Genomic DNA, 16,992 nt, shown 5'->3' on the forward strand with positions numbered 1-16,992 from the left:
GAGCATGAAACGTTATTTATTACAAATCATATTGAGAATGCGGTCATCACATTAAAAAACAAATTAGTTCTATGCATTTAAGTATTCTGTAGCTCATTATTGGAGCATTAAACGTTAAAATAGGAAGTAGTTTCTTCAAAATGATTGTTTACGCAAAATAAAATTTATCGGACATTTAAAAGAAAAAAGTAAAATGAATCACATTTGCGTAGAGTGTGTTTGTATCCACATATTTACAAATAATGTACTCCAACTCAACAACACTGATCTGTTTAGCTTTCAACTGACAACTTTCTGCCCTCGAATGAGGATCGTTGGTGATGCAGATATTATTAGTAACAATTTAAATTCAACTGCTAGAAAATGGATTTGAAAGCAATTGATCTGGTTTTTCATTTCGGAAATATCTTTTCCTTAACTCCTCCTTCAGCAAAGCTGAAGAGAAATTTAAGTTGTCATCAGAGAATGTACAGTTTTTGTTTATTCGCCATCTTAACCACATATATTTTTTACAATACAATCGTCAGGAGGACAGTTTATTCGAGACTAAGTGTTACTCAATTGATCATGGCAATCTTGACAACTACAGCCTACTGCCTCCACAATTCTTATATTTTCATAACCATGAAAATATACAAGCATACCAAATGGATCAAGTTGGTAGAATGTCTTGGAACTACTCAATGTCACAAGAACAAACTCAAGATATATTATATTCAATTTGTGATGTCACAAGTGGTCGTTTTAACTTTAATAATAGCTGGAAATGCTGTTGATTCATTTTTCCTCGACTTCAATTCCGTGCTGGCTAACGTAATGGTTTGCACTGAAACTTATCTGCAATTATTTGACGCGTCTTTGCGCTGCACTATCCTGGAGATGTTACTGTCGCGATTCAAATATCAAAATTATTTGTTGACTCAAGCGTCGTTACAAAAGTTGGAGTACCATTCTTATTTAAATACCATGAGGAGGACTAAATATAATATCTTAATTTTGAAAAACGCAGTCAAAATCTACAATGACATTTTTGGCTGGACCACACTTTTAAATATTTTCACAACCTCCATCAGGACACTTCTCGACATCGACATCTTTATGAAAACTGATATTAGTTTAAATTTGGTGTATACTTCAGGTGATATATTCAACATGTTTTTTCAAATGACGGTGCTTTCCATATGCTGGGTGATACATTTTGTCTATTTTAAGTAAGCGATTCACTAAAGATTTTATTTTAGTGCGGCGTATTTGCAAATATATTTCTATGCGATTCCATATTGAAAGAATATGAAGATACCTTGATGCTGGCGTGTAAATTGGAAAACTGCTTACACCAGGATATCTTGTATGGCTCCAAAAATTTCAAATCACTGGCCGACATACTATGGCAAAATCGTTTTGAATTTAATACAGCAAGATTTTTCTCTATTAACAAGTCCACGTTGTTCGGTATTTTGTACGTAATGGTTACATTTCTGATTGTAATTATTCAGTTTAAGATGAATTTGTAAACAATGTGAGATATTTTTTAGTACTAGATATTTCCTCTAATATTTCAAAAAGGTTTGCTTATTGTCTACTTTAGCAAGATATGTAGTTGGAGATGAGAGAATGACGTATGAATAACTTCCACTGTGTGGTTAATTTTTTCTTGACTTCATTCACCGAAAATTGTCTGTAACTGTTTACAAAATAATTTGTCACAGCTGTGGAATGTTTTCCCATCGCCAATTATCCCTAAATGTCGACAAATAAGAATAACACGGGGATCCAATTTAATTTCATTTACCGAACTATCAAAACAAATTAACAATTAACGTTAAATCTAAACGCTTTCGAAACGAATTTAGGTCACCGGTGACAAATCAATAATTGGGGTCTGTTCTGCATTGATGTGTCAAGCACATAGTTTTGAAATATCGAGAGGTAAAGTAGTTATGTTAAAACTAATCGTATTAACTACCGGGTCTAACGTACGTAATAGTTATTTATGTATTAAGGGCGTAAGAGGGCTTTTATGGCCTGAGGTGTGATTTTGAGCCCGAGTGATAACGAGGGCTAAAAACATGCTCAAGGCCATAAAAGCCAGTTCACGCCCGCAGTACATACACTATTTTATGCACGATTAAGACCTAAAACCCTAACATTTAACAAAAATTAATAAATAAATATCTGCCCACACCACGGGATGTTTGCATCGCGTAGTGTTCCCGTCAAATTTTTAATTTTGCGCGTAACCTTGGGAACAGTGAAAACACCCGTAGCCATTATGCCAATTGCAATTTTCGGTTATAAATTCATTAACGAAATGATAAACGAGGATGAGAAAGCGGCAGAAATGAGTGTCTAGTATCGAGTAATCCCCATTCGGGATTAGGTAATTAAATTAAGTGGCAATTTTTTTTGCTAATTTCACGAAAAATGTTTTTGACTTTTATTTGACATATCTTTATGGCCCAAGGGCATAAAGTGATCCGTGGGCCATAAAGAGACGTTTATGCCAAGAAAATTTGTGCATAATTGTCAAATTATAATATAATCGTGCATAAAAGTTTTTATATCAAAATAATCGTTTAGTTGTAAGGGTTACGTTTTATGCTTTGGATATTACATGCATTTTATTGAATTATAATAAAACACGGTTGGGCCATTTTTCAAGATTAACAACACCGTTGCTTTAAAATTGAAGTTTCTTTGACATTTCACCCAAAAATCTCCTTAACAGTGGGGTTGCGTTTGATAGTAAAGCTGATAAATTACCCATTCTTACAAATGTAAAATGTTGCTTTTGTTTATTTAATACATTGTCTCCATTATCAGATAATATGAATAAAATGTACAATTATAAAGTAGCGTTTGAGACCACAAATTGTCTACGCCCATGAATTGAATGCTTATTTACATAGAATTCCGTTACGACATGACCGACAATTTGCAACGCCAGCTTTCATTTGATTTTTTTTAACGTTGTACAGGGTCATTATAAATTATTATGGTAGCATCGTCGTTGGCGTTGAAAACCCACACAAATTTTGAATGTGCAGCCAGCCTCGCAACGTTAAACAAACTATATATGGTAGACAGATTTCCACTACCGCCAGCAGCGCTACCTATTGGCGATACTAGTCTCACTCATGTTTTGAAGCTTGCGGCACATTCACTAAGCCACCAACGCCTACTACGATGGTACAATCATTTATAATGACCCTGTATAACACGTCACTCGTCAGATATCTTGAGAAAGTATTTACAAATATAACCATGAATTTAAGAAACAATTTGCAATATTTGGGTATTTTTCAATTACTTAATTGCAACCGTGTCTGGCTATAACAAACAAATGAAAATAATTTAATTCTTGAACTGGATACACACAATCACAAAAGTTATTATGGAATTTATGAGATGAAGGATCGTAGACCTGTTGATGATGAAAAATCTAGCGGCTGTAAATTTAGGTCGATTATCTAAAAACAGCTGTACCAGTTTCTGAAACTCTCTGTTACACCACTTTAGATCTCTTTGGACAAGCTTGGATTTATATAAATCTCGCAGAGCCTGATCAAAAGCTTCTAAGATGGCTTCGCATAAGAATGTTACTTGCAGTACCATACTCTGTGAAACAAATGTTTCAATCCGCTTTACATAAAGTCCACAAATCTACTTACCAACATTAGAACTAATACTGGGACTTGAATTACGTGAAGAAAAATATTAAAAGCGGAACTAAACTGAGCAGATGCATCTTTAGACTTGAGAATGCGATCCATATAAACAATACTTTTCGATGAAGTGAAAAGTATGTTTAAAAGAACCGTTCCGCCGAAAATGTCGTTGAATATGTCAACGGTTTGTTTGAGTGTGAAGATCTTTTTCAAAATTCTTAATTCATTTAAATTTGATGCACAGGAACTGAACACTCGACTTGAAGATGTCTTTTGATATCTCGCCCGTAGCATTTTGACGACCATACAATAGAACGTGATGAAGAAGAATTGCGTGTAAAACTGAAGAAATTCAGTCAAGTAGAGCAAAATTGACTCGTAGAAGTTGTAACTGACATAACAAATGTAAAACATAGAACTTATTACAACACAAAATGATGCTTGTGCCAATATGAAGGTCAGATAATAAGATTTCTGTAAGGATTCACTCTCTTGGTTCATATCGTAAAAGCTTTCTTTCAGATTTAATATCAAATTGAACCACTTGGCTCTTTGTATTATTATCATCACCATCAGTGTGTAAACGTTATGGACATAGCGAACAACGTCTGTAAATACCCACAAAACCAGTTGTATTGGGTTATACAGTATATACCTAGGTAGGTGCTCTGTAGAAAGAGAAATACCTGAACCTGCAGTAAAAAACAAAAACACCATTAAATTATAAGTGCTTTGCCAAAAGCTGGCTTCGTAATTGTCGAGCGTGGACGGCGCAACAGCAAAATTTTTTCCAATGTGGAAAAAAATTTCAATAATGTTCAAATCCATAGCAGAACAACTTGGTATTATATTGTATCACAGCAAACTGCCAATTATGGGAAATTGTGGTAACGACCAATGATGGTTGGTTAATAGCAATCCATCATCATCCATTATTCCGTGATTGTAAACCTATATTTTTCTCAAATATGTTTCCCATTTGTCACCTTGTTTCGGTCAATAAATCAATATTTGACACTTACATTTAGGTTTCTGTTTTAATAATACTGCATATTTCAAAAAATTTCTGGTCAAGTAGGTTATGAAAAACAAAAGCATTAAAAACGTATGGCTCAGCTTATCACATAATAATTGAATTGTCACAAACGTCATTAATCGCCATAATAATTTTGTTCGCAAAATTGTATCTATAAAAATGGTTTTCACTCACTTCTGAAAAAAGGATGTTCATGATTTAATCTTATTTTCGCCATGGTCACCAAGATAAAAATAGAGCTTGGGTGTTACCAAATTGAACCGCTGTTTCAAGAATTCACAGAAAAATTTCCAAATATTGCTGTTCTTTATGAACATTTTTCAGAGACCTTGAGATACAGTTAATTTCAAAATTAGTAAACTCTGTCCACTCATAGATTGCTTGACATAAATGTTACTAAAAATGTTCACTCTATGCTACAACAAATAGATCCAGCGCGAAAAAAAAATGGAAAGAGCAGGTTTACACGTGATGTTTTATTATTATTCTGCATGTTTGCACTTAGGAAAGACGAAAAAAAACTTCAGTACAGTAGGAGTAATATATTAGGTTTTATTAATACAGGGTATTTCATGAGTAATAATGTGCCCGACGGAATAAAAAATGCAACCCACAATACATTTTCGAATTTCCGAAAAAGCTGGCTACTGAAATTAAAATATCCAGCTTTTTTCGGAAATGGCTAAACACAAGCAAGAGATTATTTAATATGTACTCCTATTTAATGCATGAACAAAAATTACCTCTGTATCATTTTCGATGTTTGTAATTCTTTCTTGAGGCACGCATTCACTTCACAAATTAAAATAATCAACAAAAAATCGCAACGGAACAGATCAAAACAGCAACACGATCAAAACGAATAACTCTTAAAACCAGAGAATCGCAAAACAAAGCTCTAAAGATGAAAAATCGCAAATCTAAATGCTTAAACCACTTTGACAGAACTGACAATTTCAAATTTGAAATGTCATATAATTTATTTTTCGCGTGGGTTTCATAACAACCAATGAGAATCAGTGGCGCGAATGTTTCAAGATATTACTAACACAATCTATGATACTTTCTTAATATTTTAATGTTATGGTTTGGGGATTTTGTTATCTAAGGATATTTAAAAAAATGCATTCTATCAGTGGACGTAGTCTACCTACACCTCAAAAATCAAGGATTCGGTTTATTACAGTTTTTTCCACATGTAAAGATGCCTCCGGATCCACCACCCTTCTTCTAATTTGGAAAGAATGAACACTTTCGTATTTTCGGTTAGCTTAGGCATTTTGTTTGTCAAAATTGACATAGATCATTGACAAAAAATGTAAGTTCATTTCACACAGTAGAAAATTTTGATGGACTCTATAATTTTAAAATTAGGTAACTGTACACTGTTCACAGATTTTGAGAAAGTGACAATGTTCAGCCGAAGCCTAGAAGTGGTCGACCTAAGGTTCGTACTGAGGAAAATATTGAGTCTGGAATGAAAGACGAACCGTAATTATCTCTCAGGCGACTGTCTCAGCAGGCCGAGGTATCAGTGTCAACTTGTCAAAGAATGTCAAAGAACGGGTTGGTATGTCACGACGAAGATTGATTGGACTCATCTTTTGTGAAGATTCAGTAACAGCTGAAAGGTACCGGAACATCATTCTTGATGTTTTCATCAACTCCACAGTGATGAATTAGCTAATCGGTATTTTCAACTTGACCTGGCTACAGCCCATTCAGCACGGGGGTCTTTTCGTTATTTGCGGCAATTTTTTGACTATAGGGTGATCAATCGAGATTTCTGGCCTGCAAGTACGACAGATCTTACGCCGCTTGATTATTACCTGTTTCCTCATTTAAATAATACCGTTTTCGAGGAACCTGTCCAAACAATTAATTATTTTAAAATCAGAATTAGGCGAAGAATGCAAGAGACCTTGGTGCGTGTTTTTCAGAACTTGAAGGGGGCCTGACAATGTGCATCGAAGGTCATGGCATTTGCTTTAGAGTAATTTAAAACACATTGGACCGTTTCACAACACCCTTATTAAATTTCAGCCTGACTTCAATTACCATGATGACGAATTCATCTCTTACTGGCAGGTTAGAATTGCATAAATCTACAATATGTCCCCGGATTGAGTTTACAAGAGGGAAAAAAAAATATTTTTGATTTTACACAAAAACTTCAGAGGAATAACATTTTTTGCTTCATCTGAAACCCCCATTTCTGTTATTAAAAAGTCTTTTTCAACACAGAGGAAGACTTAACATTAAAATCAAAGAAAATGCAGAAAATAGTATATTTCAAACCAAGGTAAGAAAGTGGTTTCTTGCAGACCGCAGGCAAAGATTATAAACCGAGTCGTAGACGAGGTTTGTAAGTGCCTAAGGTCTGCAAGGACACTTTCTTAACAAGGTTTGAATACAATTTTTTTCCCTACCGGCACAACTTTGTTGAAAAAAGTCAAAAAAGATAAGTAATCTACCTACCTAGCCTACCTAATATTTTTCTCCTACTATTCCTTTTTTTTTGAAAAAATCAAATGATAATTGAATATAAAACTATTCTATTAACTATGCGCTGTTTTCTGTACATAACTCAACCCTGTATCGAAGTTTAAGCTTCTGAACACCCATGCGTGATACATTACATGAGTGTTGGGAAATTTTTCATTCAATTTTGTAATTATGTGACAAAAACCGGTCCAACATTGGATTAAATAAATTCTCTGTTCTAAAAACAACATTTTGAAACAGTAGTAATAAGTTGTTTGTCAAAAAACCAAGCCAATTGTAATAAAATTTATAATATAAAAATTAATTCTAAGTCCAAATTTTAACAAAAAATGTTAATTTAAGAATACAGTGTATCAATACTGAGATTTTAATAACGGAAATGGGGGTTTCAGATGAAGCAAAAAAATGTTATTCCTCTGAAGTTTTTACGTAAAATCAAAACTAAAAATTTTTTTCCTCTTGTAAACTCAATCCGGGGACATACTGTATATCATTTTGTTTATTTTAATCATGAATTTAGTAAACACCAATTTTAATAACGGTGTCGTGATACGGCGCATTATTGTTAATTATTTATTTATTTCTCTCCACCACCCGGCGGCACGGCAATTTTGCCGGAGTACATACACTATTACGGATATTATTATCAAGTAATAGTGCAGTGCTTATCAACATAATTACCGGCGTCTCGCCTCCACATTTTGACTTGGTTGTGTTTTATTATGTTCTGCGTCAATGTTAAGGAACTTCCTCACGATATGACATGAGTATAATAATATACCTTTTTGAATTTCAACTACCAATGTGTTCCCTAAATCCAGAATTTTTAAATTTTTAAAAAGAGATTGCGGTACTATTCCCATTGCTGAAATTATAAGTGGTAAAATCAATTTTTTTTCTAAACACCAAAGATTTCTCATAGCAACGGAGAGTTATTATTACATTATTTATTTACACATATTACGCGGATTTATTTGTTGCCCTGGTCACCTTATAGTCACTGGATTTTCCTACAAAGCGAGATCATTCTGTTTTTTTTTTAAATCATTGAATAAACTAAGGAAAAACTGTTACATTAATTTTTAAGCGTCTCGACAGTTCTGAATCTTGAAATGAGAGGGCTGTAATTCTGAATTTGTTTGTGTAGGATTATTTTGATAATTTCTTATCAGTACACGTATAGCACCGCAATTGCAAATACACAAATTACACAAATATGTTATCTAAAAACCTCAAAATAGGAACGAGCAAGTCACAGACAATTAAACATATCGGGCCTTCAAATAAATGTATATTTAGAGTAGGCGTAGGCGACATTCTAATTCTGTTAACAGTGTAAAGTAATTTTTGTAGGTAACCAATTATTCTCCGGAGTTACACAGGTTACATAAAGTCCATTCAAAAATCAAAAAACCACCAACGTCGCATTTTCCTCGATAATTACTATCGGCAACGCTGTTTAGTGTAAAAGGTGAGAATTGTAATTTTGAGGTTAAGTGTTTATTATTAAATGTCTTGTTTTTCTGGGCATGTTTAAGTAAAAATAATAAGAATCAACAAATAAAGGAAACGTGCTGCTAATAAAACAATAGGAACGGAATTCAAAGCAACTGAATTTTATTTTGAATCAAATAAATGTCAATTTATAGTTACCAACATAGTATGTATGAAAAAATATCTACTTAGGGTTTTTTAAATTTTACCAACCTAAAGCAACAGGTGGTGGTTTTTTGATTTTTGAATGGACTTTAGTAAGCTTTTTCCCAATTTCATATTGTCATATTCCGTGGAGGGGGAATAGGGAGAATGCACTACAAAAATTAAAAATATTTTCTAACCTAATTTTATTTCGTTAAAATGTCAGACGATTCTTGTGTCATTTTCTACGCTGGAAAAATGTTGCAAACAATTGAAATTCCATAGGTTGCTCTAAATATAAATTTATTTGAAGGCCCGTTAGTAAGACTGTCTAGATCTATTCAAATTTCAGCGACGCGCTAATGTGAGGCTGAACTAAATGTATTATAAGTTGCATATTCTTCAACTACTGCAATTAAATGTATAATTAGTTGCATACAGAGATATTTTTTATTTTTATTTATCTATTTTTAATATTATGGTTTTATTTGTAAAAAAGCAAAGAAACAAACAATTATTCAAACATTTTATTCCATTATTTCTAGAATTTTTTATCAAGTTTTTAATTTTGAAATTGTTTTTCCCTTATCAAGACTCATGTAATAGATTTTTTTTTCTTTGGGATTGAGCTCACGAAATTTGGTGCGTTGAAAAACCTGTAACACTTTGCCTGAGAATTTTGATGAATGTGGCACGTTATGGGACAACTTCAGGATCAGGAATCACAACTTGTTCTGTAGTTTCCATAGTGGTTAAATCTTCGATTTGTCTGGAGAAACTGTTGTGACACTGTGAATTTGAAACGGACAACTGATGGGGACGGCACGCCACATCTATGAAATCTAGTTTTTTGAGAACTTGTAAAATAATTTTCTGAAAAGTTGTCTTGAGAAATGACAATTTTTTAGTTTTGAAGGAAGTATTCCAGAAGTATCTAAAACCTCTATCCACCTTTTTTTTTGTTCAGCCGATTTTGGAAAATGAAAAAATTGTTTGTTTTGGGCACCAATCTTATACATTGATCCATAAGAATTTACATTTTACAACGCATTTGTATTTAATTTTTCTCATTTTCAAATAGATGATCAATTCTAAAAATAACATTTTTTGTAATTGCTTTTTTTTAAAGTAGGTATAGTCCATGTAATACCCCAAGTCAGTAAAATGAAAACTTAGGTATATTTTTAATTATAAAATTCATGTGCATGATAATATGTTATGCATGATATTATATAAAACAACAAGATTCAATTAATCTAACAGAGATACGTTTTGTTGTTGTATTTGTCCATTTCATAATTTTTTTTTATGTTAGACATGGATATTTTACTGACTTGGGGTATTACATAGACTTTATCACTTACCGAATACGAACTTTTTGGCCAAAAACTATTCAAACAAATTACTCAGGCTTCGACATCGCAGGTAGAAGAAGCTCGGATAAGTACGAAAGTCGTTTTAGATTATTTTATAATTCTCATTATAAAAAAATTGATTAGCATATTATTGACAATTGGTGCGATTCTGTTTTAAAATTTACCAATATTGCTATATAACAATGTTGTAGTTGCTATGATATGACGCTGTTGATTGGTTGGATCTATGCAAAATCAAAATTGTTCAATAACAATCTTGGTAAATTTTGAAACAGAATTGCACTGCAGGATTAATAAAGATTTTTGAAACGAACAAATTTGATTTTTTGAATAAATAAAATAAGCTGTAATTACAGGTTTTTTTTTGTCTATTGCAACGAAAGATTTAGATACCTGATTTATACAGGGTGTTAGGGAATGGTCTCCCAAGAATTTCAGGGTGAGTTTGTGAGTGAAAATTCGTCGAAAACCTTAATACCATTTTTTCCTAACATTTTAAATGGTGCCCCATTGTTTGAGAGCTTTTGCACCATTTTATTGTTGTGATAATTAAATAAATAGTTAACGTTTTGTAAAGAAAGTCAATTGCTTAGCAACCAAGAACAACAATGCCCTATGTCAGATTTTATCGAGTACCTGCTGTCACAATGACGTTTCGGTTTTAAATATTTCCCTTGGATAACATCCCATTAAAAACTACCAGGACTACATTGTTTATTAACAAAATCAATAATTATATTCGAAATATTTATCTAGATTCAACACAACCGTGAGGTAAGTCCCCTTATATTGTTGCAATGAACTGAAATTATTTCTGCAGCTTTATTTGTGATATGGATCACGTATAGTTTGTCCAGCGAGAGATTGGTTGACATAAGAATCACTAAATTCTCCGTAGAGAAAGTAGTACTTAACGCACGTAAAATTTGAAATATACCCTTCAAGCAGCAACATTTTTGCCCTGAAATTATGCTCTAATTAATGTATTGTAGTGCTGGGTTATTTAAAATAACAAACGAAACGCGTTCGAAAAGAACTCCTTTTCGAAACCCGTTTGAGTGTTATAATGACGGTGTTAAAAGTACAATATAAAAAAAAGTTAGGTATCTAACCGGGAAAGTTTATACCGGGACATTTTTTTAACACTGAACATAGTCCATACTAATTCCCTATGTTCAATTTTAAAAAACACAGATCAATGAATTGTGAGTTGCTATGCAACCAATTATACACGATCTACAAAAATGGTCGAAATTTTGCAATAATGTTAAAATTTGTTCCAATTGATGAAATTGGTCTATCATGTGTTGTATTGGAAATGTTACGCACATTTCTAATGATCTTATTAGCATGAAATAAGTGCATTATGTGTACTTTTTTCGTCAAACAACTTGACCATTTTATTAAACTGTCAAGTACTTATTTTCGTTACCTTGGTTACGTAATTACATACATGCATTGACCTGTGCTTTTTAAAACTGAACATAGGGAATAAGTATGGGCTATGTTCAGTATTAAAAAAATGTCCCGGTATATTTAGTTATATACCACTTTTCCGGTTTCTCAAAACTGGCGAACCAAAATAATACGGTGAATTCATTATCTTCTGGGAATAATAGGAAAAATGTTCAAAAAAATCCAGTGGCGGCTGGTACAGGAGGGGCAGATGGGCAATGCCCCCCCAAAACAAATTGTAAAATAAGGATAACAATAAATATAAAAATCGTTATATACTCTATTCAAATATTTAAGTTGTAATAAGTTCAAATCGCCTTTGTAATGTGACAACGGGTGCATTTTGTATTTTGCGCGCCGCTCAGCGTCATTTGGATCTTGCGTTACAAAAGCGCCTCGCAGCGTAGGCAAGCACTAGCTTGCCCCGCTTCGTTTATTTTCCCCCACGACGTACGACGCTTCTACAAGTTCTCCGACAACATCATGTTAAAAAATCCCTATGACGCCGATGCCCATCTCTGTGGGCAAGAGCGACTTTGCCCACAGCGAATAAGAATACATAATTTACCGGACTTCATCGAACGTTGAATTGTTTTTAGCTCGATTGCATCCGAAGTTATGAATTTCAAATTTTAACGAGATTTCAACTGATTTGCAAGTTCGCAACACTTGTCGTCTAATTCTTAATCAAACGTGTGTTTAGTGCTTTTATTTTCTGCTTTCAAGTGTAGTTTTCACTAGCATTCTGCATTAATAGTAACATTAGGTTTCAGTCGTGCTATTTACGAATATTATCATGAATTCCGTTCAATCAATTAAAAATTTAAAAACCGCCGTTGGACTTGGATTTGAAGAGCGGAAAGAAATTAAACACTTGGGTCCACTTCGTCCAAACCTGAAAATTTGTAAACAAAATTTGATCAAGGGTAAAATTGTGGTAAGAAATTTTAACAGAGGTAGGTACATATGTACAATAATGCTAGTTGGTTATGTGCTTGCTATGTAAGTAACTCATTTTATTGTTTCGTGTGTTTGGTAATGGGATCCGCTGATTGCGATCCTGCCTGGGTTCAGACCGGTGTTACAGATTTAAAACATTTGGGCCAAAAAGTTAAAAAGCATGCAATAAGCCAAAAACATTTATTTTATTCAGTCGAGTTTGGAATTTTGGGCAACACGGACCTCCGTAACCAGCTGAGTGGGGTATATCGCCTTGAAATTCAAAAACAATGAAAAAGTGAAACAAAATCGATATATTTTAAGAAAACTTATTGAGGCGATAAAATTTTGCGGGGCATTTGAGTTAGCATTACGTGGACATGATGAAGGGGTTGAGAGCAATAACCCAGGCATTTTTCGAGGATTGATAAATTTAATTGCCGAAGTTGACGATATTTTAAAATTACACATAGATCAATCTAAAAACACCGTGTTCACTGGCACTGGCATGGATATAGACAGCAATAAAAAAGTATTGGGTACAATCCGAATTGATCCAAGTGTGCCCTCCCTTTCAATTTGGTCACGAGCCGCCACTGAAAAAATCTATCTTAAATAGTGATTAGGAAAGAAGCAATTTAAACTGACCAATCCTGTTGTTGATGTTAAGTTACCTATAAATTAGTTTTCCTGCTTTATTTGTAACTTTGGATGCATGTCAAATGTTGCATTATGCATTGTTGGGTACCCGCATTGTTTGTGCAATGACGGACGTTTTTAGGTTACTTATAGTATTTTTCAGGTTATAGTATTTCTGCTAGGATGTTCCCTATTGGGAAAACGAACTGTGTACTTCTGAGCAGCAACTGTGGCACTCTCATCAGTGTCATCATACTGTCCATATACGACAAACATATCAAAATATTCTGAAGAAGTAAACATTAAGCGTTTTTAATGACTTTTGTAGTTTTTTTTTTTAATTTCAAATAAAAAAACTTAGTTTATTTTAGAACACATACATAATATATTTTTATTTTAAAATATAAAAGATTTCTTCCAAATCGGGTGATTGGGGAATTGTCCCGAGAACTGATGCAGCATTACCCCGTTGAATTGCCAAACTTATTCTTTGGGTAAGATATAATGTCGATTTATTGTCATTTGACATGCTGCTTATTTTCTTCCCTAACAATGTAATAAATTTTTTTGCATCTGCTCCCCAAGGGCCTAAAGTTTCCACAGAAAATGGTAGAAAACAAAAGCGGGAGAAAAGTTCTTTATATTTCATTCTCTTGGCATCTTCACCCAAACGAGCAGCATCACCAGCCTTCTTGCTTGTCAAAGGAATATAAGTAGCTGCTAGAGTATCTCTACACGTAACGTCCCATAAGAAAGCCTTGCCACCTTTCCAAGGTACGAGGGACATACCATCAACCCGTTTACCGTCACTTCTGCAACATGCTGTAGGTTCAAGTATCGATGGAATTTCAGCTGATACTAAAGCTCTTTTTATAATGTCATTGATGTTTCCATGGCGAGAATGTCTTCCTGTACTTTTACGACAAGATAGTCCATGATGACTAGGGCCCGGATTTTAGGCAAAATGGACTATTTTTATTTTTTAAGGCACATGTATGAAACTTGTCTATAAATGATTTCTGGCTTAATTAGAGTAATTAGAGCCATATTTGATTCTGCCTATTCGGCCTAAAATGCCCTTTAAATACCTATTTTACCTTTTAACTGCCTGAACATGCCTAAAATGACCAAAAATCAATTTCATTTTTGCGGTTTTTTCCCAATTTTCGAATTCTGGGAAGTTTACGGTATTGAAAATGTAAAAGTGGTACCTCAATAAAATTTACAATGCTTTATGATTTTAAAATTTAAGGAGATGTAATTACTGAAATGTACAAAGTGCAGTACAATACAGGAATTACTTTTTCGCTTTTACGGTTGGGACCATGATGTCAGCGGTAAATACTCCGACAATACCTAAGTACCACAAACCATTAGACTGGACTGGCATAAATTACAGAGTTTATCTGTTTGCCTCTGTTCGAAGGGGTGCAGGTATACGCGGTCTAATGTTTTCTGATACTTAGGTATTGTTAGAAGCTTTAACGTTTATAAAATGGTCCTTGCCATAAAAACGAAAATTAAAATCCCGAAGTGAAACAATAAGAGAAACCTTAAGGGTGTCATTTTCTAAAAATTTAAGAAATATAAAATTAACCATCTCCTCTGAAATTTGGTGGGAGACGTAAATATAAGCATTACAAATTTGTCATTTCTCGTTTACTTTATCTCCGTGCAGTGGTCGTGTTTCTTGTGAACCTGTTTAAAGTGAACATAATGCCGAAACAAAAAATTAGTTTACGCGAAAAAATATTACAGTGGACAAGCAAGAAAGATTTATATGAAATAAAATCAACCCGAGAAATGTTTTGTAAAGCTTGTGGTAAACTGGTAAGTTAAGCATAATTAAAAATATGTCATTTTATATTTTTTACTTATTTGAAAATTTTATTTTTTGTAGTTTATATGCGAAAAAAAATGTCACTTGCAACAGCATGAGCAAACGGCCATCCATAAAGAGAACATTATGACACCGCTTCGGCAAACGTTGCTGACACAGAACTTGGAGGAATCGGCAAATCGTACATTCAATATGGAACTTTGTAACGTCTTTTTAGCTGCCAATATACCATGGCACAAACTACAAAATCCTGCGTTTCAGAATTTTCTGACAAAATATTGTGGTAGAAAAATTCCGGATGAGTCTACTTTACGGAAAAATTATTTACCAAAATGCTACAAAGATGTATGAACATACTATCTTTTAATATTTAATTTAAAATTATTTTCACTTTTAGACTATTGACCGCATTCGGAATGAGCTGGATCCTTTTAACATATGGGTTTCAGTTGACGAAACAACAGATGCACTTGGGCGATATGTGGCGAATTGTCTGGTTGGGAAACTTTCAGAAGATGAACCTGGAAAATCTTATCTTTTGGCGTCTAAACAATTAGAAAGAACAAATCATGAGACAATAGCTAGATTCGTAAATCAATCTTTAGGTAAGGGTTTTTCACTTTTTTAAATTTATTTTGATTTAAAATTTCTATGCGTAGAAATCTTGTGGAGTACCAGAGTTGTTGCTGAAAAGTTTCTTTTGTTTGTAACGGATGGAGCACCATATATGATAAAATCTGGTAGACACCTTAAGGTGTTTTATCCAAAAATTGTGCATGTCACATGCTTAGCGCATGCTTTAAATCTAGTGGCTGAAAAAATTCGCTATCAATATGAAGATGTGGATAATTTAATTTCGAACGTGAAAAAAATTTTCGTTAAGGCACCTTTGAGAGTTGAAATGTACAAAGAAAAACTAAAAGAAATGCCACTGCCTCCACAGCCAATTTTAACACGATGGGGAACATGGCTTCAGGCTGCTATGTTTTACAGCGAACACTTTGATTCCATTAAAGAAGTAAGTATATAAAAGATAAGCAAATTAATTGATTGTTAAACTGTTTTTAACTACTCACAGGTTGTCATGTCCTTTGATGGAAGTTCTGCTGTTGCTATTCAAAAAGCACAGTCTATAATGAAGAAACCCGGAATAAAAAACCAATTAATTTATGTTCGCAGTAATTTTAAAATAATCTGCGAAAGTATTACTCAATTGGAAAAAAATGGGTTACCTTTAACCGATTCAATCAAAATTGTTGAAAACGTATTTACCTCCCTAAAAAAATCTTCAGGCCCTGTAGCAGCAGTAGCATTAAAAAAACTTGAAGATGTTACTGAAAAAAATCCTGGATACAAATTTCTTCTAGAATTGGCAAGAATTTTTAGAGGTGAAGATGTGCCGGAACATGACGCCAAAATGGAAGAAATTTATTACAAATTTGCGCCCATTACCTCTTGCGAGGTAGAAAGAAGTTTTTCAAAATATAAGTCCATTTTGGTGGATAACCGACAATGTTTTAAAGTAGAAAATTTAGAGCAATATCTTGTATGCAATGTAAATACGTAACAATGTAAATAACTAACAAACTTGTAGTATTGTATATTAATTAATAAAAAATAATTAGTAAATATCTTGTTGTGTGTACCTACTTAAAACTTTAAAAACACATTTTTTAATTTAATTAACCACAACTTTAAGGACCTAGTATGGCTTATTTTCAGTTTTTAAGGGACTATTTGCAGTAGTTTAAGGGACTATTTTAGGCACCTATTTCCGACTTTTTAATTGCCTAAAATCCGGGCCCTAATGATGACCAAATTTATCTGCAGGTTTGCCGCAAATACAGGTATGAGGTTCGCACACAGGTTGACCCGTTTGTAATGCAACGGCTATAC

General features: G+C 33.4%; 1 protein-coding gene across 1 annotated transcript; it reads left to right on the forward strand.

Annotated features, from left to right (window-relative positions):
* Positions 1-13,604: 13,604 nt before the first annotated feature.
* LOC138129641 (uncharacterized) lies at positions 13,605-16,895 on the forward strand. The gene is made up of 5 exons (XM_069045930.1): positions 13,605-15,086; positions 15,157-15,441; positions 15,494-15,701; positions 15,756-16,114; positions 16,175-16,895. The coding sequence occupies exons 1-5, from the start codon at positions 14,973-14,975 to the stop codon at positions 16,661-16,663; spliced, it is 1,455 nt and encodes a 484-aa protein (XP_068902031.1). The 5' UTR covers positions 13,605-14,972; the 3' UTR covers positions 16,664-16,895.
* Positions 16,896-16,992: the final 97 nt, after the last annotated feature.

This window comes from Tenebrio molitor, chromosome 4 (genome assembly GCF_963966145.1).
Source record: "Tenebrio molitor chromosome 4, icTenMoli1.1, whole genome shotgun sequence".
Taxonomy (NCBI): Eukaryota; Metazoa; Arthropoda; class Insecta; order Coleoptera; family Tenebrionidae; genus Tenebrio; species Tenebrio molitor.